This window comes from Tenrec ecaudatus, chromosome 10, assembly GCF_050624435.1.
Source record: "Tenrec ecaudatus isolate mTenEca1 chromosome 10, mTenEca1.hap1, whole genome shotgun sequence".
Classification (NCBI taxonomy): Eukaryota; Metazoa; Chordata; class Mammalia; order Afrosoricida; family Tenrecidae; genus Tenrec; species Tenrec ecaudatus.
This window is the reverse complement of record NC_134539.1, coordinates 110,241,400-110,267,707: the sequence shown is the minus strand read 5'-3', so window position 1 is coordinate 110,267,707 and position 26,308 is coordinate 110,241,400. Positions and strand designations below refer to the sequence as shown.

The window sequence follows — 26,308 nt, the reverse complement described above, 5'->3', positions numbered from 1 at the left end:
CCCTGTTCCTCTCAGTCACCAATCACGCCTGGACTCACCCCTCCCAGGGCAGGGGGGCGGGCCTCGGTGACAGAGGCAAAGGTGGGGTGTGTGTGAAGACTTAGGAGGTGGGCATATTGACCTGGCCAGGAGGAGGGAGGAGAGATGGAGCAACCTGTGGAGACCCAAGAAGCAGGCCTCGGGCTAGAGTCACCAGAGCAGGCTCCTTCAGAATTGACCAAGGGAGGGAGGTACATGGGTACATTGTGAGCAGACAGCTTTATTTTTCCAGTGGTCTTTTCCACAATCATCTTGTGACTAGGTACATTCTTTTTCATGAGACAACTAAAAATCCCTCCATGTCCAGGAATTGCTTTCGTTCCTGCTCCGGCTTGGGCAACCACCCCTGACTCTGTACCTCAGGGGGAAGGTGGGATGTGTGCAGGGTACACCACTTCTCTGAGACTTGCTTCCCCATTTGCCAAATGCGGGGTGCTCTGTGGCAGTGCCCATGATGGCTGTGGAAGGAACAAGGCAGTCAGTGCGGGTCTTCAGGCTATCTCAGGAGTGTGTCCTTTGGGGGCAGGGATAGAGGTAACCATGGGGTAACTCAGGAGGGAAGGAGTCTGGGGTGGGATAGAAAAGATGGTGACCTTTGGAGAGACTAGGGAGTGAGGGGTGGAAGGTGAGGAAGGGTGAGTCAGGGGGAGTACAGTGGGTATCATTTTTCTGAGCTTCTCAGTTCCCCAAACCCCAGCTCAACAGCAAACTACACACCCAACAGTGTAGGTGGCACGTGTGTCCCAACTGGGCCTGTGACCCAAAAGTGGCCCTATGCTACGTTCCCCCCCTGGCCATACATGCCAACCTCACACCCAAGCAGTCTAGTTTGGATCGGCAGGGATCACCATCATTAATGAGTCACACACAAGTCAAAAGCCAGGTGTCCGATGATCCCCAATATAACAAGACTCAGAAAATAGCCAGTTAGGCCTCACTAGAAGCCAGGGCCCAGTTGATACACAGCTCCCACGGTGGAGTGGGGAATAGCAGTGGAGGCTCTCAGCCCCCAGCTGGAGGATAGGTGAGTGCCAGGCTCCATGAGGTGTCTTCTTTTGAAGAAGTCAGGAGACTGTTGAGTGACCACTGGCTAGGGCAAGTGGTGGGAATGGGGACAGGCCATGTCCACAGCATCTGGAGAATACTCTCAGAAGGGCCCTGGGCCTGACCTTCCAGAATGACCCTCTCCCATCAGCCCTACACTAGGTTCAATTAGATGAGCTTCTGCCCACTGCCTCCTGTCTAAAGACCACCCAGGAAAAGACTGTGGCCACAGTGCCTCCCACACCTGCCTGCCTATCCTCCCAAGAGAGCAGGTTGGTGGCAGGGGGCTGGTCTGGTCTTACCAGCAGAAGCTAACTAGCTCCTTTTCAGTTCTGCCTAGGCCCTGGGATTCTGGGGGTCAGACTCCATGCAGGGGAGCGAGGGGGAAGCCTGTGCCGGCTTAAGAAGTCTCAGTCACTTGCCCACAACCCCTTGGGAGGAGTCTTAGAGGGTGGTGGGACCCCTTCATCCTGCCCATGGTACCATACTGCTTCTGCTGAGAGAAGGGGAGCCCTGGGCAATGCCCATCCCTCAGGAGGTCAAGCCATGAGGGCAAAATGCCTGGATGCTGACGTTGCTTGTGCCAACTCGTCTCTGCAGTCTGGACAGATGTGAGCATCTCCCTCCCAGGCCGCCCGAGGCCCCGGATGGCGTGACAAGAATGCAGGCCCGTGCCAGCTAGGGCATATGCCTGGCACGCCTGTGTGGGCAGGGCTGGAAGTGGGTGCGGGGTGGGTCGAGAAATAAGATGCAGGCTGGAAGGTCTTTCTGGAGTTCCGTGGTCTGTCCCCGCTGACAGATACAGTAGCTGGTGTCCTGGGCCCCTCAGCAACAAAAGGCTGTCCTTGGGCCGCCACTTGTAGAGATGGTGACTGGAGAGGGCAGCCGGCGAGTGATAGCCACGCTGGGAAGCAGCTCCATGGAGGGGGGGCCTGGTTGCTGCCTGGGGGCAAGCCAAGCCCCCAGTGCTCCTGGCAGTGGGGAGGGCAAGCTGGCTACCAGCCCTGGCCTCTACCCTGGACTCAATCCGCTCGCAGCTCAGATCTGTAGATGGGCATACCCCTGAATATCCTCCCCTAAAGAGGAGCGGGGGCAGATCTGCAGGGAGAAACAAGTGGTGAGCAGAAGGGGGCAGGCAGAGTGGCTTCCCACCCTACCTTCTACTTCCAACCGACACCGCTCCACGGTGCCCTGTTGCACGGGCTTTGCCACTGTGGGCTCAAGTGCCCTGTGATTGCCCTTACCCTCCCCTCCTCGGCGGGCACCCTTACCTGGAAGGGCTTGCTTATCCCCACCACAGACTGGAGACTGCTGCTGTAGTAACAGAGGAGAAACTCCTCCTCAGTCTCAGGGATATTGGTGGTGTTGATGTACACCTGGGAAGGGGACGCACATGGTCAGGAATGGAGTCAGTTCCATGGTCCTGGGCCTCCACCAGCTCTCAAGTTATCCAGCCCCGGGTTCCTAATGGGAGAGTCCAGAAGGGTTGCAGCTGGGGCTATGGGACACGGGCTCAGGAGGGGCAGGTACCTGGTTCAGCCCATCGCTGATGGAGACCTGGTTGTCCCGGACCCAGACATAGGTAACGTAGTCATTGATGTGGCGCAGCCCCACCTGCGGGGTGATCAGGGTGGTCAGTGGTCTGGGAGGACCAGGAGCTTACAGAAAGCCTGAAGGAGTGACCGCTGGCTATTGGACTGCAGTCACCCCCTCCCACTGATGTGAGAGCCAGGATGAGCAAGGCCCTCTGGAAGAGGCGAGAGTGGGCTCCCAGCAAAGACTCCCTCCCTGTCTTGCCCCCACCTCACCTTGTACAGTCCAATCCAGTCCCAGGGACTACTGAGGAAGTCAGAGGCCAAGGAGTAGCTGACCAGCATGTCCTTCTCCATGGTCCACAGGCCCTCAGGTGTCAGGGTGATCAGTGGGGCAGATACCAAGGGCTTCATCTGCACAGAGGGGTGCACACCCCTGTGAGGAGAATGCAATGGGCCCTTCCACTGTCAGGGCCAGTGGGGTGGGGCACTGAACATGGCACACCACTATGGCGGGGGCAGAGGGGCCTTAGAAAGGATCATCCCTTGGCTGGTCAGCTGTAACAACAGGGACAGTGTTGTTGTGATGGCCAGGCCAGCCAGGGCTAATGGCCAGGTGGCTACACTGGGAGCCCAGCGCCAGGGAGTGAGAGGAGGTGGTGGGGGCGGCTAGTGAAGCTGGACAGCTGCTCTCAGGCCGAGGGTCCCTGACCCAAAGGCTCACATCCAATGGTGCAGGGGGCGACTGGCAAGTGCAGCTTCAGGGATGTGGAAGGGCTCAGCCCAGCAGAATGAGGATGTGCCAGCGGAAGGATGGCTGAAGGGATGGCCAGCAGCTGGATGGACGGGGACACAGCCTGAGCCATGAGGTGACAAGATTGGAGGATGGAGGAGGCTCCCTTGGGAGGAGGCTCCCTTGGAAACTCAATCCAGGTACGTTTAGGACAAATAAAAGGAAGTCCAGCTTCGCTAGTAGGTACCTGAACCCTAATAGAAGGCATTGGCCCCAAGGGAAGGGTGGAGAGGAAATGGAAACCTATGTACCAGGCTCTCAGCAGCCTTTTGACAGACAGAGCTGTCCATGGGCTCCAGGCTACCTGACCCGGGAGGAAAGGCAGTCATGTCCTCCTACAGGTCTCCAGGGGGGCAAACTGACACCAGAGGCCAGGGCTGATAGGGTCTGAGGAGGTGGCCCAGCACGGAAGTTCACCTCCAAGTCAAAGGTGCCGGTGACAGGCTTGTGGTCGCTGATGCAGTACATCATGTGGCTGACATAGCTCCGCAGAGACAAGGAGAAGGGAGGGGCCAGCTGGCTAGGGTCCTGGAGGCTGGCCTGGGGCTGCCGCTTCAACCTCCATAGGATGCGGTCGGTCCACGCGGGCTTGCGTTTTTTCTCACTGGAGGTGGGGGAGAGCACAGAGAAGCAGGAAGCGGCATGTGAACGGCAGGGAAGGCACCCCCAGGAGTCGCCTGGGCTACAGGTGAAATGAGCCCAAAGCAGGTGGGAGGGTGCAGTTAGAATCAAAGGCCTTGTGTCACCTCGGTCCAGTCCACATTTTTACGAATCAAACGGTGGCTCACAGGCCCCCATCCCACGGCTCCGCTCCCTGCTTGCCTGCAGCGGCACTAGAGCAAGGACCACCTCTGGGCACTAGAGCAACTACGACCGCGTGTGGTGTGGCCTTTGGGGAAAGGAAAGGAAATGTTTCCTGAATGGTTAGTAGGACCTCAACTAGAACCTATACCACTGGGGTCATGGTTCCACGTTGGGCTGCTAGGCACAGGGTCAGCAGTTTGAAACCCCCATTTGCTCCAAGGGAGAAAGATGGGGCGTCTACTCCCTTGGAGTCATAGTCTCAGAAACTCCTAGAGGCAGTTCTACCCTGGTCTAGAGGGTCACTCTGAGTCGATGTCAACGAGTTTGGGTTTATTAGTACAGAAAGAGCACAGGTGTAATGGGCTAAGCACTGAGCTGCTAAGAATAAGATTGGTGGTTTGAACCCACAAGCTGCTCTGTGGGACAAAGATGAGGCCGTCTGCTCCTGTAAGGACTAGAGCCTTGCAAACCTAGAGGGGCAGTTCTACCCTGTCCTGTCGGAATTGACTCGACACCAGCGAGTTTGGTTTGGTTCTGATTACTTGCACCTAGACAGCCCTGACGGTGCTGTGTGTTCCCAGGCATTGACTGGGCTAACTGCAAGGCCAGGTGTTTGAATGCACCAAACTGCTCCAAGGGAGGAAGATGAGGCAGGCTGCTTCCAGGAAGAACGACAGCCTCAGAGACCCTAGGAAGCTCTTCTACTGAGAGGGTCCCACGAGTCAGTAGTAGCTCACACCTGCCCTATTCGCAATCCCTCTTTACAGTGGAAGAACTGAGGCCTGGAAAAGGTACCTTCCCAAAGGCACACGGCTGATGAGGGAGGGAGCCAGCCCAGCCCACCAAGCATGCGGTGCACCACACGGTGAGCGCGCTGAAGCACCACGCACACATGCCAATCCTTCCTAGGCCTGCTTGCCCACGTGTGACATGCAGGCAATCGCAGTCTTTACCTCTCAGGGTTGCCGGGTGACCAGCGAAGCTGATGCACATAAAATGCCCAGCACTGTGCATGGTCAAAAGCAAGCACTGGGCAGACACTGGCAACCGTGACCCTTTGTTCTCCAGAGTCAACCAAGCCGCTTTCCTGAGGAGCGGGGCGGAGGCTGCTCTTGGCCCAAGACATGAGTGGTCTCCCCCTCTAGGTAACTGAAGGTGTCCAGTCAGGCAAGTGTCTGAACTTTGACCCTGTCCTGTCCAAGCAGCTACAGGGACATTTGAGTCCTAGAAGGGGGTGACAGGGAGGCCGGTGGCTGTTTCTGCATTTCTCTTCTGTCAGCGGCTCCCCCTTTTCCATAGTTAGATCTTTATTTGGGTGTCTGAACAGTAAGAATCCACAAGAGGCTCCGCTTTCTGGAATGCACCACCGAACAGTGAAGTCTGAGCAGAACCAAGGAAAGCCCGCAGAGTGTCCATCTTTGGAGTGCTTGGTTCTCTGACCCCTGGGCCGGCCCACCCCTTTCTGGGGGCGCTTCTCAAGCCCTGACCTTTGCTTTTGCAGCGTTGCTGCTGGGAAGGTCCTTCTTTACTGACGAAGGCCCAGTGCCAAGGCTGCTCTTGGACATGAGGCTGCCCCGGACCTCCTCTTTCTGCTGGCCTCCAGGGCACTTTATACTGCAGTTCTCACGACAGGATGTTGTACCTGTCTGCTTCAGCCAGTGGTGCGTGAACTCTGACAGCCACACTGACCCCAAGGGTTCTCCTGTACCCTCAGCACCAGGATAGGTGCCCAGGAAACTGCTCCTAAGACCCGAGACACTGAAACCATCAGCTGAACCTCTCTACTCAAAGGTGCCTGTCTGATCTTAATGAACACCGTTTCACATGCTGGTAACGCTAATGCTATTTTTTGTCTTCTGTTTGCTCTTATTAGACTATTAAACACAATCTTGTCACTTCAGCAGCAATACAGTGCAGTCCTCTGGCACGGAGACAATGAAATTGACCTCTGGTGTCACAGCCCAGTTTGAGAATCCAGTCCCTGGGCAAGTGACTTCACCTGGCCAACTCTCAATTCATTCACTATCCGATGGGGCTGATGACAATGCTTGCTTCAAAGAGCAGCTATGAGGATTAAATACATTAAAGTGCATCAGGGTTGTGGCCAGGAAAAGTAACACTGGCTAAACTACTCAGCAGCTGAGCACCTTGGTGGTTCCCCGACGCTCACGCAGTTCTGCATCCTCTTCAGAGTCCACCCCCGAGGTGACAAGTCACTGTGTTCCAGAATCCACCTTGGACGCTCAGGGCCTACACAGGGGAAGGAGCAACCCAAGCCATTCTCTTTCCTGACTTTGCGGTCACGGTTAAAGAACCCACACTCAGGATCGTCATGCCCGGGCCTTCCAACAGCTGTTCCAAGGGAGAAAGGGGTGGCAATCTGCTCTGTAAGATTCACAGCCTCAGGATCTGGAGGGAGCATGTTCTATTCTGGGCTAGAGGGTCACCGTGAGTTGGAATCAACTCATGGCAGTGGATTTGGGTTGGGTTTGTTTGTATGATGTACTGGGGAACTGAGGATAAGGTAATCAAGATGCACAAGGAACTTCCAAAAAAATTCTCACAGCTAGTCGGTTGATTCTAACTCATAGCGACCTTACAGGACAGGGTAGAACTGCCCTGTGAGTTTCCAAGACTGTAAGTCATTACAAGAGTAGAGAGTTTTGTCTTGCTCTTGAGCAGTGGAAGGTTTCAAACTACTGACCTTGTGGTTAGTAGCCCAAGGCATAGCCACAGCACCACCAGGTCCCCACAGGAGCTTCTGTTGGGACAAATACGAGGGGGTACCAAAAAAACAAAACAAAACAAGAAATAGCAAAAAGCTCAGTTGGGTAGAGCTTTCACGGTACACATTTTTTCCGCTAGGTGAGCATCTGAGCAACTCACTCTGAGTTAGTGCACCCAGTGGCGTCACCTGGGGAGGTTCTCTCTGGCCATAGTGAATTTTATCATAAAAACAGTTTTGCTAGAACCTGTTTTTCGTGATGGCCAAGGACATCTGTGAAAATTTTTTTCCTGCTTGGGAAAAATACTGCATGATGTTGTAAAGCGTGATGTTGAACACAGCTTACAAGGGCAGCACTATGATAAAAACTCAAGTGTACGAGTGGTTTTCTTGTTTCAAAAAAGGTGAAAATGTAGATTGATGATCGGTGACAAATCTTGTTCTGAAAGTTCATCAACCTCTCAAATGGATGAAAATGTCGACTTGGAGTGCATTCGATCAGTTCAGACTGTTAATCAAGCTTTCTATTTAGAGGTTCTGAAAAGACTATGTAATAAAAATGTCCTGATTTGTGGCAGATGGGGGGCTGGTTTTGTCATCCCGACAACACACCTGCTTACGCAGCCATCTCAATGCTCCAGTGTTGGGCAAAAAAACACCCCAGCATGCCTCTCTTGCAACTTATTCACCTGACCTCACTCTGTGAGACTTGTTTCTGAGAATGAAGAGGGACAGCAAAGGACAGCGATATGACAACGTAGAAGAGGTGAAGAAAAAACAAGGGAGGTGCCGTCAACCATCTCATGAGTTTGAAAAATGTTTCCAAGAAAGGACTCGCAGATCTGACAAATGTATTCAGTGTAAAGGAGAGCACTTCAGAGGTGGTAAGATTGTTTTGTAAAAAAAATGAAATACATAACTTTGAGGACAAAAAGTTTCCAGTTTTTTTTCGAGGGTACCCCCCTCATAAGACAAGAAACAATTAAGCAAAATAAGTGTGCACATGTTAAACATGTCTATTCCACAGCAGCCCATTTGTGTGCTCGGCCCCAGGGGAGGTGCTCGACTAAACCTGCAGGCCAGGCCGAGATGAGGCTCCAAGAAAGGAGGCAGCTGGGGCGCAGAGGGCCCTGCCTCGGTGGGTCTACTTGGAAGGCCGTGCTCCTTTGGGGGAACACCACCAGAGCAGGCTGGCAGGATCTGAGGACCAGAATGGTTTCTAGCAGTAAGTCAGTCTGCTTTCAACTTGGAGAACATCACAACTAAGTAGGGTCCCTAGGAGTCAAATGCAGGAGTTTAGAACATAGAACTAAGCTCCTGCGCCCAGGGTAGAGACTGCAGAGTCTGAGAGCCTTTAGAGCAACTTGTAGATGGTTTCTGGGCCATGGGTCATCTGTTGGGTTCTTCAAGCTTCTAGGGCCCGGATGGGACCTAAGTCTTGACTAGCTTGATCCTAACAACCCTCCTGTGCTCAACGCCAAGTAAAGAGATTAAGTCCGGCTGTAAGGCAACCCTCCTGCCAATCCCGGGCGTGCGCAGGATTTCCCGCCTGCAGCCCTTTCACCTGTCCTGTAACAGAGCTGATCCCGGCTCCCATTACATCTTGGCTTGAGGACACTGCTGTGGCTGAGCTGAGCGGTGCACTGGCTGCCACTGCCGGGTCCTGCACACAATGAGCCCTCAACTGGCGCAGCTGGGCCAGGCTCGTTGCATCTTCCAGGTACTTCCATCAGTGCTGCTGGCTGAGGGACACCTGTGAACCCTCTGCCTCTTTCAACATCTGCCCCTGACAGCAACTCTGATCGCCACCTGGCCTGCTAGCTTTTCACTTGCTCCAACCTCCCTCACTATTTCCAAGCAGAGTTCCGGGAACCTTCCACAGGCTGATTCCTGGGCTGGGGAGTGTTTATTTGGATCTCTTGCCATGGGTGGGTCCCTTTACTGGACTGGCTGGCAGCTCCTTAAATATCCCTGCTTCTCACATGTGCCAGGCACTGAGCCCCAGACCGGGGGCATCTGAGCTGCCGGCTGGCATTCAGAGCCAGCAAGACACAGTGATCGAGGCCTGCCTTGTGAGATCAGGGAAGTGAGGCTTCCCAGCAGAGAGGGTGTCTGAGCTGGGGCTTCAAGGATGGAGTGACGGCCCAGACAGGCCTGTCTCTGTCCCCTTCGGAGGGTTCAGGCCCAGCCCACTGGAGGAACGCCCAGCTGCCTGGGGACCCTGGCTCAGGACCAGAATGCTTGTTTTGAAGCTTCCCTCCTGGGGTCCCCTCCTCCTGCCTACACATCCCTTCATTGCTGGGCTCAGGGCAAGGAGCCCCCAAACCAAACTCACTGCCATCGAGTAGGTTCCAACTCACAGCGACAGCGACGCTACAGAGCAGAGTGTGTCCCCAAGACGGAACCTTTACCAGAGGAAGCTCCGCGACAGGTTCACACAGACCCGAGCACAAATATTTGCTGCGTCAGTCAGCCATTCTGTCACTACCTGCAGTGGACAGCCTCTGAGATTGGCTTTCCTCCTTTCTGAGAAGTCAGTTCAGTGCTCACCAAACGGGCCCTGGTGTGAATGCAGTCATGCCCGGCATATGGCACGTGCTCACTACAGGCAGCCACAACGAGCTTTCTCTAGAGCAGCCATCCTTTACCACAGTTCCTCATGTTGTGGTGACCCCAACCATAAAATTATTTTTGTTGCTACTTCATAACTAATTTTGCTACTATTATGAATTGGGTGACCTCTGTGAAAGGGTCATTCGACCCCCCACCCCCAGAAGGTTGAGACCCACAGGTTGAGAACCACTGCTCTAGTTGCTGTTTGGGGCCCAGCTTTGGGGGTTCCCGTGTACTTGGGCCTGGCTGTGGGCCACAGAGCCTGGAGGAGCAGCTGGGAGCCCGGCATTGCACAGCTGCTCCCTGGCTAAGCCACCTGGGAAATTCCTGTCGCCTCTCAGCCTCTCTACCCACTGTCAGCCTCTGCCAACCTCTGCCCGGGCCCAGCTGTCTACACCCACTGTCCAGTCTCTGTGATGACTCTATCATATTCCAGGGCAGAGGGACACCTGGCCACATAGCCAGTCGTCAGCTTTCTTCCTAATGCAAAGGAAGTTGACTTGTGCCCCCAGGGTCTCCCATTTCCAATGTTTGTTGGGGAGACTGGTAGTCTCCCTGGAGCTGTAGACCTGGGACAGCAGGCCAGCCAGCCTGCCCTCCCCCCTCCCCCCCCACCCCTTCCTGTCTGCTCTGGCGACCAGGCTGGGTCCTGCCCAGTGTGGACTGCCCTGGCCAGGACCCTGTCCCATCTTGCTCCTCACTCCTGAACCGCGTCAACCATTTCTCCTTCCTGGCTGAGCCCTGTCGGCCATGCCACTTCCACCCCTGGGCCTGCGGGACTTACTACTTCTCTTTCTGGTCTGACCCGGATGTGGGCTTGTCTACCCGTCCTCTAAATGCCAGAGGCCGGGCTGCCTTCAGAAGCCAGTCCTGCTGGGAGGAGCCAAGAGGGTTGCCTGCCATTAGACAGGGGAGGAGGAAGCCTTTTCCCCCAGAAATTATGGTGCTGGCCTTAAATGGCGTCAGGGAGGGACCTGTAGCCAAAGTTGCTTTTGTCCCCTTGCCTAAGCAACGGTGCTAGTTCTTAGAAAGGCTGTCAGTAAAATTACTATCTAAAGACACGAATCCAAGAAGCACAAAAGCATTGATCGTGGTGATGACTATACAACTCTTCTTTAGGGGATCGAACTATTGAATTAATCATGAGATACATGAGTTAGACGTCAATGAAACTGTTTAAGTAAATAAAAATAACAAGAGCAGTTACAAAAAATTGCTGACTGTGGCCAGGCACTGGGCATGTGCATGTCCCATCCAATCGTCTCCTCCATGAGGTGGGTAGTTAGCCTCCCCATTTTACAGATGCCCAAACTGAGGCTTCCCTACCTGCCCAATCATACAGCTCATGAAGCACAGAGCTATGCTGCTGTCTACCAGATACTGTCTTTCTGTTACCCCCCACCGAGTCCAAGGTCATCACCCAATACTCCCTCCATCTTCTCACACCGTTCCTGACCCCTTGATGGGTCAATGTGACTGAGATCATTAGCTCGCATAGCTGAGATTTCTGCCTGTGTCCAGGTTCTCAGGATGTGGAAAGGCCAGCCCACCCCCCACCTACCCTCCTACTTTCTCTGCCCTCGGTCTGGAACTAGCCCCCATGGCCAGCATCTTATGAGGGGAGGGGGCCCATCCCAGAGAGGCGACGGCCGGATCTAATCCTGCTTTCCTCAGACTTTCTCAGACAGCGCCCATTGCAGCCAGGACAGACCTGTCTCTGCTCATCCCAGATAGGCCCCCTCACCTGGTGTCATAGTTGTTGGAGTGCCGATCGAATTTGTAGGTGGGTGGGAAGAGCAGGGGCCCCTCGTGGAACTCTCGGAGCAGGGGGTCGTGCTTCTTGGCAATGCTGAGCTGTAGAGGGAAGCACTGTCACCGTCTCCGCAGCATCAGCAGGTCGCACGTGCCGTCAGGAGTCAGGCAAGAGTCAAGCAATGCCGGTCACTCCCTCAGCACCCGGCTCATGCGGCCTCGGCCGCCACGTCCTACAGCTGAATGCTTTTCAAAATAGTACCCCCCAGGCCCAGGGAGGCAGCGGCCTGCTGTTTCCTATCCTGAACTACAGGGACCAGGGTTGAGCTGCATCTCTCTGGGACCCAGGAGCACACACAGGTCAGAGGGACAGTGAGTTGAGGGAGCTGAGGACCCCCAGAGGGGTGGTATCTTGTCCTCAAGGAGGCGAGTAGGCCTGAGGATGGACAAACAACAGGCGAGGTGGGTCTTCCAACAGCTCAAGACCTGGCCGCTGCTGCTTGCAGGGCGGATGGTGCTACGGTGCTCTGGTGGGCCACGGGCCCTCCTCCTATACACACCTAACAGCTGCACACGGCTCCTCCAGCTGAAGAGCCGCTCTCCCCACTATCCTGGCAGGCCACCCCTGGGGACCCTCCCCCACCCCATACCTGATCCTTCTCCCACAGCTGGCTGTAGCTCTGGTGTTTGACGGATTCCCGGACAAAGTGCAAGCCAAAGTCCTCGATTCGGAAGTTCATGTCTCCGAACCAGAGAATGAGGCTTCAGAAAGAAAGGAGGGCCGCCTGAGGGTTTGGGATGAAGTCAGAGAAGGGAGAAGCAATGGGGATGCAGCTCTGCTCAGCCCAGGGGCAGGGAAGAAGCCAGATGTAGGAGACAACTGGCCTGGCTCCTACATCACCATGCAGGTCAAACAGACCCGCCAGAGAGGCAGGTGGCAAATGTGCAGCGAGCTGTAGTTCTCCCTTCCTCAACCTCAGTGGGCCACCAAGAAAGGCTGAGCCACAAGGACCTTGACCCGGGATGTTCAGAAGCACCAATGACATCTCACCAGGGCAGGGGGGCAGGAAGGAGGGCGGGCCCCAGAGCTCTAACAGGCAGGGCTGATGGGGCACTGGAAGGGGCTGGGAGGAGGTGGCGGACCCAGCACAGGCTCACGCTGTGTGGGGCCCATGGCTGGGAAGAGGCTGTTAGTCTGGGCTGGCGTCGGGGTGCTCACGGTGCCATGCTCACTCGTGGTCCAGGATGTTGGGGATATCTAGTCCCTCAAAAGTCTGCATCTCCAGGATCCGGTCAAAGTGCTCCAGCCGCTGGTCGTTGTTGGTCAGGTGGGGGGGCAGGTGACAGTTGATGATGCTGATATAATAGCCATAAAGCTTCAGGCAGATGTTGACGCCCCCCTTGTTTCCCTGCCAGGGCCGGTGGGCAGAAGGGGGCAGAACTGTGTGGGCTGGACACATCTCTCTTCCCTGTCCTCGGTCTAAATGGGGATGCTCTCACCTCCCCTGACCCTCTTGGGACAGGTCACGCCACTTCCTGTCTCCACCCTGAACCCAGGGCCAGAGGCCTCCACCCAGCTGGGGGGCTCAGGCTGTCAGTCTTGCCCCTCTGAGGCAAGAAGAGTTTGTAGGGCACTCCCTGACTTGAAAGCACCCACCCTCCCAGCCCAGGGACAGGCAACCTTCCCCGCTTGAGACTCAGAAAACAGCTCGGTCCTTACCCAGTACCCGAAGAGGCCCGTGGGTGTGGACTTGGTAGAGAGGATCTGGATGAAGGGTACATGCTGGTGCTTGGCAAAGATCAGTAAGAGGAGCCCCTGCATGCGGACACAGGAGACCTGCAGGGGAACAAGGCGATGCCATTCGTGGGGTTGCACAGGCTCAGCGTGGCCCTGTGCTGGGGTGCCAGTAGAGCCCGAGGCATACACACGGTGCCCGGCCCCAGGGTCTATGGGATCCCAGTGGGAACCTCGGCACTCACGCCTTCCCTCGGCCGTCAGATGATGATGCATTCTGGGAATGGAAAGGTTTCAGTTTGGGCTCTTGGGCCTGGGATGGAGGGGAGAGAGGACCAGGACCTCTGCCATTGGGAGGGCGTTAGTCCTCAGTCCCCACCCCAGGCAGGTCTCCTGTGCCTCTCACTTCTGCCCTCAGAACACCTCTGGGTCCTTTGGGCTGCCACCCATGCCAGCAGGGCCTCGGGGAGACACGTAGCTATTCAGGAGAGTGCTAAGGAGGCTGTGGAGGCTGACAACAGGGTGGGGTTCAAATCCTGGCTCTGCCTTAGCTTTTGATGTGGAGCCTATTCCTCAGGGATAAACAGAAGTGGCTCGAATGCATGGACATCTGAGGATGGCGACGGTTTCTCAGTTTCAGGAGTCTTCAAAGGGAGGCACATCGGGGAACCTGTTGGGTGCTGGACACCTTCTGTATCTTGATTTGGCTGGTGGTGACATGGGTGTCTATGTATGTAGCAATCCACCCAACAGAACACTCAATACTTGGACACTTTTCCACAGAGACAGCCCCTCTCCCTGTAAAATGCCTGTAGGCTGTGGGCAGTGGGCTGTCTAGGAAGGCAGGGCGCAGGCAGGGGCATGCACGCAGGTGGGGGGCGGGGGAGGATGGCTAGTAGCTCCCGGAGTGCTTGACACAGGACCTTGTTTCATTTCTGACGCCAACCCTGTGGGACCCCCCTCCTTTTGTACATATGAGGGAACTGAGGCTCGGGGAGCTGGTAGGATGACCTGGGAAGTGGCACCCGAGGACTAGGGGAGCCCACATTCCCACAGCGGAGACCATAGGGGGGGCAGGGGAGGGCCATCAGCCCTCTCTTAGGTTCAGACTGTCCACACCCACGGCTTGAGTAGCTGTTTCCGGAGCAGGAGGTGCAGAGGCCAAGGAGGAAATCCCCGGGTGGGGAGCATGTACTGGGGCCTTCCAGGAATTATGAAACATGATCCCACAGGCCAGGGAGTCCTGGCACGGTGGAGGAGTCAACACAGGGGGAACCCCAAATCTAGGGGGCGGTAGAATGCATGGTTGAATGAGGTTACTAGAACATGTGTCCCCAACCCATCTTCCTGTCTTTCCCCATCCTTCTCAGTCTTCTGTGACAAGGGAAGTGGAAGGGACCGAGTCCAGGGCCAGGATCAGAACTAGGGAGGTGATCTGGATGCAGAAAGAGCTTGCAGCTGAATCCTAGCCCACAGAGTAGAGCTGGGCGACTGAACTCCACCAACAAAGTGCCAGTCCATCATCATGTGAAGGTGCAGGGATGGATGTTGGAGGATGAGGTTAGGGACAGGGCAAGAGCAGACTGGGAGAAAGGGTGGGGCTCTGGAGAAGGCAGGCAACTCTAGCAGAAGTTCCGTTAAAAGGAAACAGGGGAGGAGGAGCTAAGGAAGGGACCAGAGGGAGGTGGCCAGGAATGGGAGCAGGCAATGGGGCCAGCCTCAAGCTCCTCACCCTATGGCTGGCTAATCCCCACCCAAAGAACAGGCTGCAAACAGGGCTTGCTTGTTCACCCCAATTCTTGGCTAGCTGAAGGAGGGGCATCCGCTTTGGGTTCCAGGACCTGAGGCTGGTTGCCAAACTTGGGAGGCTGCATGGGTGGAATGGGTTGTGTCTCTGTCACAGCTGAGCTAATTTCCTTGGCTCGGTTCCTTCCACCAATCTGCTGCCAGCCAGCCAGCGTACAGGGAGCCCTGCAGCCCCGAGAGGGGGGAAGGTGGTGAGAGAGGGAGGCTCTGTCCTCTGCAGAGGCGCTATCTAGCTTGAAGTCCACAGGAAGGGGCCTCTGAGTTTGTTTTGGAGGAAGTGAGGGCTCAGCAGCGGGCACTTGGCCTCCTCCCAGCTCTATGCTCAGGCAGACCAGGGTAATGGGTTTCCCCCAGTGGGCCAGAAGCAGTCCACCTAGGGAGGGGAGCAGAGGGAATTCTGGTGTTTCCAAGAAGCATCTTCTTTGGGGCACTGAATGGGAAAGCATTTCACCCCTCTGTGTGCAGGGCAGACACAAAGTGAGAAACCACCAACCTAGAGCCTCCCTATCTAACAGCTTCCCAAACTTACGCCACCCATCCGGCCCCTTTCAGAAAAAAAAAAAAATCTGCATATCCCTGGCAATTGAACTTTTGTGCCAGACTTTGGTGACACATAGTGGCTGCTAACCCCAAGGTCAGCAATTAAAAATCACCAGTGGGGGTAAGATGAGGCTTTCTACTCCTGTAAAGAGTTCTAGTCTCTGAAGCCCACAGGCCCAGGTCTTCCCTGCTCTATAGGGTGCCATGAGCTGGCGCTGACTCGATGGCAGGAGTTGTTCTTGGTACTATAGCCCACAGTCTAGGATCAAGTGTAGAGACCTGTTTTTGCAGCCCCCTTGAATCACTCCAGCGCCCCCCAGGGGGCGGTATCACCCATTTTGGGAAACACGGGTCTCAAGTTTCCCAGAAGTGCACTGGTCCCTTAGCCTGAGAAGCCACCCTCCCCATCTCCCTTCCCCTAACTGTGGGTCCCTGGGAAATTAATAGTGAACACTAGCCTTAAAGCGATTAAAAACAGGGGCTATGCAGTCTCAAAGATTTGGATTCAAATCCCAGATACCTTGACTTTGGGCGTGCCACCTTAGAGCCATGATTTTACCCGTTAAAGATTCCAATTTCTGGAGGGTTGGTAAGATTTTAAAATAATGGCTGCAAAGAGCTTACTTATAATGCTGAACACTAAGTAAGCATTTGACAAATAGCAGCCAGGATGTTCACACATGGAGACTGCGGGTGGCATGCATGCAGTGCCTGGAGGCGAGCGGTGAGGCCACAAGCCATGCTGTACCTCTCCCAGGAATTCTCCCAACCTGAAAAATATCAAGATGCTAAGTGAGCCTCTTGAGGCCCACTTAGCTCCGGCTCCCTGGAGCCTGGTGCAACTGCATGGCAAGCCTTTCAGTAAGGGGAGTCAGAGGAACACGGGAGGCCAAAGGCCTGGGGGGGGGGAGGCGGGTATCAGAGACAAGCGGTGGGACACATCTCTCCATCGCACATGAACTTGTGAGTTACCTTCATGAAGCTCAGAGGGGACAGCACGTCCATGAAGAAACTGCTCCATGGGTCTTCGAAGGCCATATCCGAAAGAAGGCTGATGATCCCGCAGTTCATTTCCTGCAGACTAACCGCCCAGGTCAGAGGCTCTTCCCCAGGCTTGGAGGCTCCTGTCTCTGCCACACATACCCTGCCCTCCTTTACCATGGGCTCCCTCTCCCAGAGCTGCGGGTCTCCATCCCCTGGTCACTGCCGACCCAGGACAAAGGGGCACCGGACCAGATCTGAGGCAGGCTGAAAGCCTTTGACTCCAGAGTATGGGAGGACAGGTGACAGCGGCTCCCCAGAGACACAGCATGGGGCCAGTCGGGCTCACCTGACTTCAGATCTAGAAATGGGTGAAGGGGTTCTACAGACACCTACCCAATGATATATATGTCCAGATTCAGGTTCTGGTTGTTCAACTGAAGCAGGTCATTGAGGTCTAGAGGGGGAGCTGCAGAAGCCACGTTCCATGTCACAACATGTATCCTGTGGAGGGGACGCAGAGGTCGGTCGGTCATGGAAAAAAGTGGGCAAGACCTTGCCCAGGTGATAAACACTCAAGCGGGTCTAAGCCTGCTAATGGCTGTACCACAATCTACTGAGTCATAATGAGGCACAGGAGAGCCTGTATCTCAAAGGAGGTATCAGGCCCGCGGACAACAACCCCTCCATGTTTTCACCATTGTCCCCCGAGCCCAGACATCCTCAATCTGGATGGCTCCTCCACACAGGCCCACAGCTGCTCACACTTAGCAGCACCGGTGAAGCTTGCACTGCTAATAAAGCTGCCAAATGGCGCCGAAGGTTTCTGGGTCAGGCACTGGGAAATAGAGGTGGGGTGGACAGTCAGGAATCTACTGATTCCATCAGCTCCTCTGGCCACCCTGACGTCAGCAACGTCCCTGCCCTCACTTTCTCCCCCCAAGGATTCCTGAAACTACCAGGGAGACCCTGCAGCCTCAGTTGCCACCTGGCAAGAGGTCTCATCACTACTACGATGGGGACAACTTACAAAAAGCACAGCAATAATACTACATTCCCTTGTTTACTGCTTTCCAGCAGTGTCTTGAATTCTGTCAAGCTCTGCGTGGCCCCAAAACGTTCTACCTAACAGGTTTCCTCACATCTGTCCGACGGCTGTCCTCCTTTGGGAAAGTCATCATCTGGGTAACACTCTCCACCCCAACTTCATGCAAAACCTGGGGACGCAACAGCACCAAGGTAGGAGCTTTGAGAAACACTAAATCCCAGTGGAGCCTCAAGGTGAAGGGAGGCTTGGCCAACTCTCAAACTGGGCTCTCACAAAACCCCCCAAAAATCCCTGATTGGGACACGAATAAATGGTACGAAGTCTTACATGAGTTCTAGAGTGACTACCCTTTTGATAGATGACCCTGAATGGGACCTGGGGCAGGTGGGAGGAAAAGAGCAGGCGGTAACATTTCTCCACCATTCCACAGCACTCTGTTCTTGAAGGTTCTTGTTCTAAAATGCCACACGTGAAGAAATCCCTAAGGGGCTTAAAGCAATTCCTGCCCTCTATGAATACAATCTCCTCAAGCCCCCCTCTCCCCACAAGCTACCTTCCCAGGCGCTCAGCTGGGGCCCAAATTTGTTTATGATCTCCCCCTGCTGTCCAGCAGAGGATAACAGGAAGCACTTAATTCAAAGGCTTCTTTATTCACCAGGATCTTGCGCTAAGTGGAACAAGAGCTAAGCTTGGGATTTCCCGCTACCAACAATCAGGTCTAACGATTTAGCAGCAAAGCTGGAAAATCCTTGCATTGTGACTGGGACCAAGTTAACGATTAGAGTTGATCCTTGGTAAGGAGCATTCATGGGACCAGGCGGATTTCGGATTTCAGGAGGTCTCCAGCGATTAGACGGACCCCGTGATGTGCGCGCTGATCCCAAGTTGGAGCAAGCTTTCTCCTCTTCTGTAGGGGAAAGGAAAATGTCTAACGGTTTTCTAACTTCAAACCGCCCGAGGCGGCTGCCTCCCCGGGGCCACTTGGGTCGCCTCGACGAGAATGGACTCAGGTGCTATTGTTTAGAGAGGGCGCGCGCCTCGGGTTTAACACGGCCCGCCCGACAACGGCCCGGACGGGTGGCGGGCACATCAGAAGCGCGGTTGGTGGTTAAAGTACCCACGGGTCAGGCGGCCTCTGAGCCGGAGACGACCAGTAGGCCCGGCCCCTTCTCTCTCGGTCCGCCCCCACATCCACAGCCCCGACTGGGCTGCGGGGAGTGATGCCGCCCAGACATCTTCCTCACCTGAGACTCCTGCCGCTCTGCTCGCTCGGTTTCCGCAGGCCCACGGCCGCCATGGTCCACACACTGCGGCGCGGCGGGCTGCTGTCTCTCCGACTCTCGCCGCCCCGGCACGATCCGCCTGTGGGGTGTCAGACCCCGGAGAACTCACTCCCACAGGGTGTTTTTCTTCCGGATTCAGAACCTCCGCTTCGGCTTCCGTAAGAGGCGGGTTCGGGGCGCAGCGAGCGCTCTGAATGGCGCGCTTCAGCGAGGGGCGTGGCCTCCCGGCCAGCGCCAACAGAGAAAGGCCGGAGCGAGGACGCAGGGGATCATGGGACGGGCGAGGGGCGTGTCCCTCGGCAGCACGGCGAGTCCACACTGCCGCGCCGGGCGCCTCTGCCCGCAGCCTGTCGCTCCCAGGACGCCGTGCGCGGGGCGGGCCGCCTCTGCCCGCGGGAGCCCCCGACGCGGCTCGCCTCGTGTCGCTAATGCCGCGTCTGGGGTCGCTGCCTTTCCTCCAGTTCCCCTCGCCCCGCAAGCGATGAGAGGTGATAGGGAGTCCACCTGGTTTTACCCGCAACCCACCTTTCCCCGCAACCAAAGGCAACCTCCCAAAGACCATTTATGAAGGGCTTTTTTCTCTAATGCTTCCCTAGACGCACATTTAGATTCACTTTTAAAACTGTGGATTGCTTAGTGCACACGGGGCATTTTTAGATACCTGGACTCTTAAAAAGTAACCATTAAAGAATGAAAAACAAGTCCGTGCTTCTGACCAGATATATGAAATGATGAGTTTATTCTGCTAAAGAGCTCGGAGTTCCTTCAAATCACCGGTTCTTACCCTTTATTTGGCGGAGGGGTTTTTCTCTCAGCATGTGATGAAAACTTATGTGACCCTCCCCAGAAAACACACACACCCCCAGAGGGGTTTTACACGCGCGCGCGCACACACACGCGCACACACACACACACACACACACACACACACACACACACACACACACACAGCAAGCAAGCCTCAGGAGGGGCAGACCTCAGAAGCCAGGCTAAGAACGCGAATGCTTTGCTTAGCAGAGGGATAGATGAGAGAAACCAAAAAGGAAATGCTGCCCGCAGAGCAGATATGAAGTATTTGTGCATTTCACAGAAATTTCCCTGTACACACCTTAGAATTTCCCCTAATGCTGCTCCAGCTCAGTGGGGTCATCAGCAAGAGTTTTAGATTATTCAAGTTTCAAAATGGACAGGACATCACCAATAAGCTGGACTCCACAGAGCTGTCTAGAATTTTATTAGACTGCTTCCCCTCCCCACCCCAGTCAATATACCTGTATTGGAAGATTGAGACAGAAAGGCACAAACTCACATTAAATAAACAAGGTAATCTAATCGGTTCTACAAAGTATATTTTGTAAAAGAAGTAGCACTAGGAACCAACCAAAACAAGTCAAAGGGGTCCCAGCAGGGACTGTAAGAGAACTTGGGAAGGTACACATGTGCCCATAACATTGACCCGACCTCTAACCTTTCTCGGGAGAAGGCAGAGTCTAGTACCACTCTAGAGGCACTGTTGCTTCCAGACAGGGCCTTGTCCCTACATAACTAATGGAGCCAGCTTGTGTAAAGGGGTGTGGCACATCCTTAGGGATGACCCTGAAGCTGAGGGTTCATTGTGAGCCCCTTTGAGTGCTAGTAGGTTTGGGGTGAGGAGGGAAAGGAGTATGTAAAAGAAGCCAACACTGTGATCCAGCAGCACCATGCCCTGTGGGGACGGAGTGAAGACCAGGGACCTGCCGCCTCTATGTTTATGTAGGCTGGAGCCACAGATCCAGGTTGACCTCATATGAAACATATATAGATGTTTTTATTCCAGGCTAAACTGGGGTGAGAGGGACCAGAGAAAAGGTAGCTGAAGCAGAAGCCCCCAGTGGAGCTGAAGAGATACACATGGATCTCAAAGAAGAGCCAAAGGAAGACCTCTGCTGATCCTCAAACCCTAAGACTGACAGTCTGGGCAGAACGTCAGTTAGCATGTCTCAGCATAAAGCCGTATCTGGACTTTAATGTAGTTAATGAATAACAGAGGGAACTCCTAAGTATAAATATTAAAGCTAGAACAGCTTGTAGGAAAACGTTGGTATTTTTCTCCAGTAGGAATGCCTCTTATTCAATTATGCTAGTCAAATAAAAACCACCAGCAGTTAAAATGGGAACAACCAATGGAAATGCTCCAGGTCCGTCACCATGGAGTCCACCAGGTGAAGAGACAAATAAGGAAAATGTCTGTATGGGGCATCATCCTGGACCCAATGGGACTTCAAAGAGCTAATCACCCTGGAGGGTCTGGACCTACCCACCCACGCTTGCCCCAGAGGGCTAATGGGAGCAGCCTTCAGGGTGTCACAGGTGCAGTCCTATAAGAAACTCCCTTATTGCACTTAGACATGAGTAAGGCAAAGCAATGGAGAAAAATGTAAGGATCAATCAGGCTAGTCCAATTCTCACTCCCCTGCAGACTCCATCTCTTTGAGCAGCAGTTGCCTCCAGGCTAGTGTGGGTCTGAAGGACTGCATGCTCAGGCCAACAGGGCTGGGGGGGGGGGGCACTGTCAGGGTCAGCATAGCTACGTTCGAGTCTCCCACCAAGCAGTCCTGGCAAGTCACAGGAACTGCGAGCCCCTCGGCAGGTCCCGCTCCTCTCGAGCCTTCACCTCCTCTGCAGTCTGCTTTGGTAGCTTTCTGCTGGTCACCACTTTACATTTGATTGTCCTGGACAGATCTCAGCGTGGGGATAGGATGAGGCAAGTCCTTGATCCCAGTTCCTTTCCAGCATCCCTGGAGAAGAGAGGGAACTGGGAAGGAAGCTTTTGGCATGCTTGTTTTTTGCAGCACGAGAAGATCGGGACTTAGAGGACAGGGGTCTAAGAAAGCACAGAAAGGAGGGTTATTGCTGAGTGGCAGCACCAGCCCAAAGGGAAGAGCACGGGCACACAAAGCGAGCTCTTGGAGGGGTCAGGTGGGTGATAGTCGAGTAGGGGGCACATGGCGGACTCTGCAGAGGTTCAGACAGCGAGGCAACAGGACTGAGAAGCCGCAGGTATTTCTAAGATGAGTGGCACAGGTACGATGCCGGAGGCTGGGGTCGATGTGTATTTGTCAGATTTCCGGAAACAGAGTGGTTGGGCCTTGGGTGCCTGCTTGGTGCCTAGATGAGTTACTGGGAACAGCTGTTGGGGTGAAGTCACAATGATGCCCTCGGTGGGCGGATGTGGGGGAATGCTATATTTCTCACACAGCCCCTCACGCCCGGGACGCACTCATATAACAGCAAAGATCTGCCTGGGAAGCAGAACACCTCCATTTATCCCAAGGCTGAAAACAAACGTAGATCATGGAAATCAGCACATCACAAAAGCCAGCTATTTTGAAAGACAAAAAGTGTCACTTGAAAATAAAGTGGGATGGGGGGGGGGAAGGGGCACACAGAATAATGGAGAGAGGGAGGAGCTGTGTAAACAGCAGCTCACAGCCACAGATCTCAGAGGAGCAGGCTCCCGCACACACGGGGCTCCATAATACCAGACGGTCTATTTGTTCACAAGAGTACAGGGCTTCTAGGATTCGCTAGAGTAAGGGGTGGAGAGTTGCCTGAAGAATGGGCACAGAAAGGCTGCGTCCGAAGATGGCCTGTCACACGGGAGGGTGGAGCTGCTGGGCCTTCCTGTTGACCACTGTCTTGCAAAACTAGAAGAAAAACACAATTATTAAGGAAGCAACAGGGGAAAATAGAAACATGCGGCAAATCGCTTTTAATGGGGGACTTTCACAAGGAGGGGGGATGCCAGCCAGTGGGGCGGGCGAGGACCGGGAGCACACGGAGGCCCGACAGTGCTGGACAAGCTGGCACAGCACCCGTCTTCTTCACACTGCCCTCCTAGCTCCCAGCAGCCATCCCGAGGGCACAGGGAGCGCAGAGGGCTGCTTCAGTGTCGGGGAGCTACAACCCTCCAAGCCCAGGGAGGGCAAGCCACCAGCCACCAGGCTGAGACACCAGGGCGGGGGTTCTCATTCCACACCGAACCCCACCCTGAGCAGCTGCAACAGGAAGTCTGGCAGGTGGAGGGCATTGAGAAACCAACAATAGGGAGACAGCTGAACCAAGGGACACCGCACCCAGGGTCAGTGGCTGGGCAGAAATACTCGCATCGGCAAGCTGCCGCCTGCCATGAGGAGCAGGGAACAGAGCAAGAGATGAAGCGGCAGACCCCACAATGAACGCCAGGAGAAGCTGTCTGGCCAGCACCTTTCCCAAAGGCAGAGCAGGACAAGCAGCACTGGGGAGTCAGGAATGGGCTCTGGCACAGAGTACAGGAAAGTGCCAGCTTCAGACAGAAACGGTTCTCAAGAAAAATAATTACTAGCAGATAAAACTGACTCTTAGGTGCACCTCCCCACCCCCACCCCACCTATGTCCATCGAGGCAGTTCTGTGTCAAACAATGTGCCCCTAAAGGGTCCTACACTTACAAGTATGCTCAACGGGACTTGAGGCCCACGAGCAGGGCAGAAGTGCCGCAGCACAGGGAAGAAAAAGGCAGGGAAGGAAGGAGGTTCCAGACTCCACACTGCACTGACCCAAACGAGCTGGACAGGACAATCAGTACATACAGTGCAGAGGGGAGGGGCGGCCTTAGTCGTCGGCTGTCATTCCTTTCACTGGGTCCTTGTGTCTCATCTGGAATAGAAAAAGCAAGGCTCACGGTGAGCGAGGACAGGAACCTGCATGCACCCGCCAACACTCAGGGTCTGCGCCGAGAGCGGGTTTCTCTCCCCATCTGCCCAGAGTTGAGGTACGTGTGGAAGCCCTGGTTATGAAGCCTGCCTTTTGTGACCAGGCCAGGGCCCCAGCAATGGACCAAACACAAAGGAGCTTATGTTCAGACCTATAGGAGACAGACCTTCTGGGAGTCGATTTACACTGTCCCCCCACCAAGATCCTCTCCCTTATAGGAAAGCCTGCTTTCCTCCATCAGTCCAACAGGAGCGTTCGTGGTCAGAGGCCTTTAAACTCCTCGATCGCCTGACATGTCTGCCTCCTGCAGATTTTGTTGAAATCTCATTCCTTGTGTGGCACCTTTAAATGGTCATTGCGCCCATCATTTAAGTTATTCCATAGCAATGATCAATGACCCGCAGATGGATTCAGAGCCCTGCTGGCGCTGTCAGGTAAGTCAGCACTGGACTGCTAACTGCAAGGACGGTGGTTCAAAGCCACCGGCCACTCCACGGGAGAAAGAGAAGCCTATCTGCTCCCTTCAAGATTGACAGCTGCTTTGCGAGAGAAGGGCCTCTTTTCAAACACCAGTGCCACCCCGTGCCCAGGAGCCCATGCCTTGCGCCGTCTCGGCCACGCACGCCTGTGCCTATGGGTGTCTGTGTGAGCTCCCTGGACTATGGAGCTCAATGACGTTTTCTTTTTCATGTAGTTTTTGAAGTTTTCTTAATCGACCTTAAAAGAGAGACTTAGAGCCTCAGGAACCCTACATAAGGAATGGACTCACGGGCAGATTTGCTCCTTGACTGTGGCCGTGCTATGCGGTTTCCACAATTTTGGAACAAAGCTAAAATTTTCCTTCATGACAGAAATCTGTTAAGAAAGGATAGGGCACTGGCATGTTAATAACAAAGCAGAGCCGTAACCCTGCTGTGAGCCACTGGTATTTGTGTGAACACAATCTACAAACGCACGCACACAACACGCAAACACAGGCCTTAGTCCCTAGCACTCTCCACTGAGGGGCGCGGGGGCGGCGAGCCACCAGGAACGGCACACCTAGCACCCAGCTCTCTGTGCTCACCGCCAATCCAGGGCTGGGTCATGGAAATAACAAGATGATCAGGAACACCCTGCCGTGCTTTAAGTGAACGAAGCTAACGTCCTCAATCATCAGACCGACAGACACAGGACAGTGCCAAGAACACCACTTCTGTGAAGTACAGCAACTGTGGGACCAGGAGGCAACCTCAGGCAGAGTCAAAGGGGGAAGTACGACGGAAATGGCAGCCTTATAACCTTCACCTTGTCCTGTGGATGGCGGGAGGTCAAGGAACCATTGAGGCAGCTGCTTCTGACTTTCAGAGAGGAGAGAGATATGACCACTAGGTGTGGAGTACGGTCTCTGGGCCTGGGTGTGCGAGCCTTCGTAGCACTGCAGATGACTGGCGGCAAATGTGCACGTGTGTGTGTCACATGGAGAGAATACAGTCGTCTTTGTTCCACCCATCCTTGATATAAAAAAATCACTCTTACTTCAAACGAGAACAAAGGGAACTCCATCTGGCCAGAGCCCTGAGTGGCCTACTCTGAGGTCGACCACTGCCAGGCGGGTCAGAGGGCACGACCACTCCAAGACGGGGGTCTCAGGCAAGGGTCCCTGGGCCCGCAGATGCTGGGGGTCGTTTTACTTCAGTTGAGTGAGGCATGGAGCGGCTTCTCATCAGCCAAGTCCTCAGACCACGTGCCCTAAGCTGGAAGCAGTGGGTGTTGTGTTTTGCCAGGCACTTTGCCACACAGAGAGACTTCCGTAGTTGCTGGATAACCAGGGCACTGTTTAAGAGAATCTAAAGCTGATGGTGACTCATCTGCCAAAAAGCTGGAGGATGGGCTGAGGAGGGAGCTATAGAAGTTGGTTAAAAATTTTTGGAAAATGCTGCCAAATCTTGATTGTGCATATCAATCACATGGATAATATTTTTGATGTTTTCTAGCAAATGTTCCAGGGAATTCGAAAAAGAATAATAAGAAAGAATTCTCTCTTCCTAGTCCTTTTATAGGCAACCCAGTGGGGAGCTGAGGTTAAACATAAACTCGTAGCAGAAAGGATGGTAGCCCGTCTCAGTGTGCTCTGCAAGGCAAGTCCTGAAGACCCCAGCAGAGTGACAATGGCTGGTTCTCCGCAGATTTAATAGCTAAAGGCCCAGCAGGGACTTGTTATCCATCTGCTGAGCCTCAAAGTCTCTACCTCAAAATGAGGATAAAATCCACGCCCTGGTTGCATGAAAATTTGATGACATGATAGGTGTAAAACCCACAGCAAGCCCCAATAGATGTTAGCTTTCATTCCTAATAAACATATTCTCGTTCCCACCATGTTCAGGAAGTGGTGAGTTCCCCATTGCAGGAAGTGATCAAGCACACACTAGAAAGCTACTTGGTGAGAAGCGGCAGAGGGGACGCAGGCCCTGGAGCCTTCCACTTCTGAGACGCTGACCCTCTTCTAAGTATCGGGCTGCGAGAGAGATCGAGGATGTCTGCTTCCATGGCTGTACAAGTGCCCTCTTGGAAACCCGGCGAAGGGTCACGATGAGTCAGAGGCGACTCATTGGCTGTGGATTTGATTTCCTTTGGGGATTTTTTTATTTTTTTAATAAATCATTTTATCGGGGCTTATACAACTCTTATCACAATCCATACATACATCAATTGAGTAAAGCATCCTTATACATTCGTTGCCCTCATCATTCTCAGGTTTCTTTTTCGGGCAAGGGACTCCTCTCACCATCACTGATTTCTCAAATCCTTAAGCCTCACGGCAATGGTAGTCCTGGACGACACACTAGTCACACAGCAGTGGTGACCGTGACCTTCTAGTGACCCCTCATCCCTCAACAA

The 26,308-nt window shown here is 54.3% G+C and overlaps 2 protein-coding genes across 3 annotated transcripts in view; both read right to left on the bottom strand.

Moving 5' to 3' along the window:
• Positions 1–239: 239 nt before the first annotated feature.
• INPP5K (inositol polyphosphate-5-phosphatase K) lies at positions 240–18,848 on the bottom strand. Of its 2 annotated transcripts, none has more exons than XM_075561228.1 (12): positions 18,657–18,848; positions 16,761–16,868; positions 16,356–16,464; positions 13,023–13,139; positions 12,536–12,711; positions 11,953–12,064; positions 11,295–11,404; positions 3,826–4,012; positions 2,892–3,029; positions 2,614–2,697; positions 2,355–2,459; positions 240–2,181 (listed from the first exon to the last, which is right to left on the bottom strand). In XM_075561228.1, exons 1-12 carry the CDS (start codon positions 18,707–18,709, stop codon positions 2,122–2,124), a joined length of 1,359 nt encoding a protein of 452 aa, XP_075417343.1. In that variant the 5' UTR covers positions 18,710–18,848; the 3' UTR covers positions 240–2,121. The 2 variants fall into 2 exon arrangements, with proteins under 2 accessions (XP_075417343.1, XP_075417344.1); XM_075561229.1 differs by having other exon boundaries at positions 16,356–16,457; positions 18,657–18,673.
• A 3,211-nt stretch (positions 18,849–22,059) lies between these two features.
• Positions 22,060–26,308, bottom strand: part of PITPNA (phosphatidylinositol transfer protein alpha) — a 28,847-nt gene continuing 24,598 nt past the window's right edge. Inside the window, exons 11-12 of the mRNA XM_075561227.1 lie at positions 23,305–23,371; positions 22,060–22,381 (exon numbers count right to left, since the gene is read on the bottom strand). Coding sequence (XP_075417342.1) covers positions 23,327–23,371 — 45 coding nt within the window. The 3' untranslated portion in view covers positions 22,060–22,381; positions 23,305–23,326. The remainder of the gene's footprint in view (positions 22,382–23,304; positions 23,372–26,308) is intronic.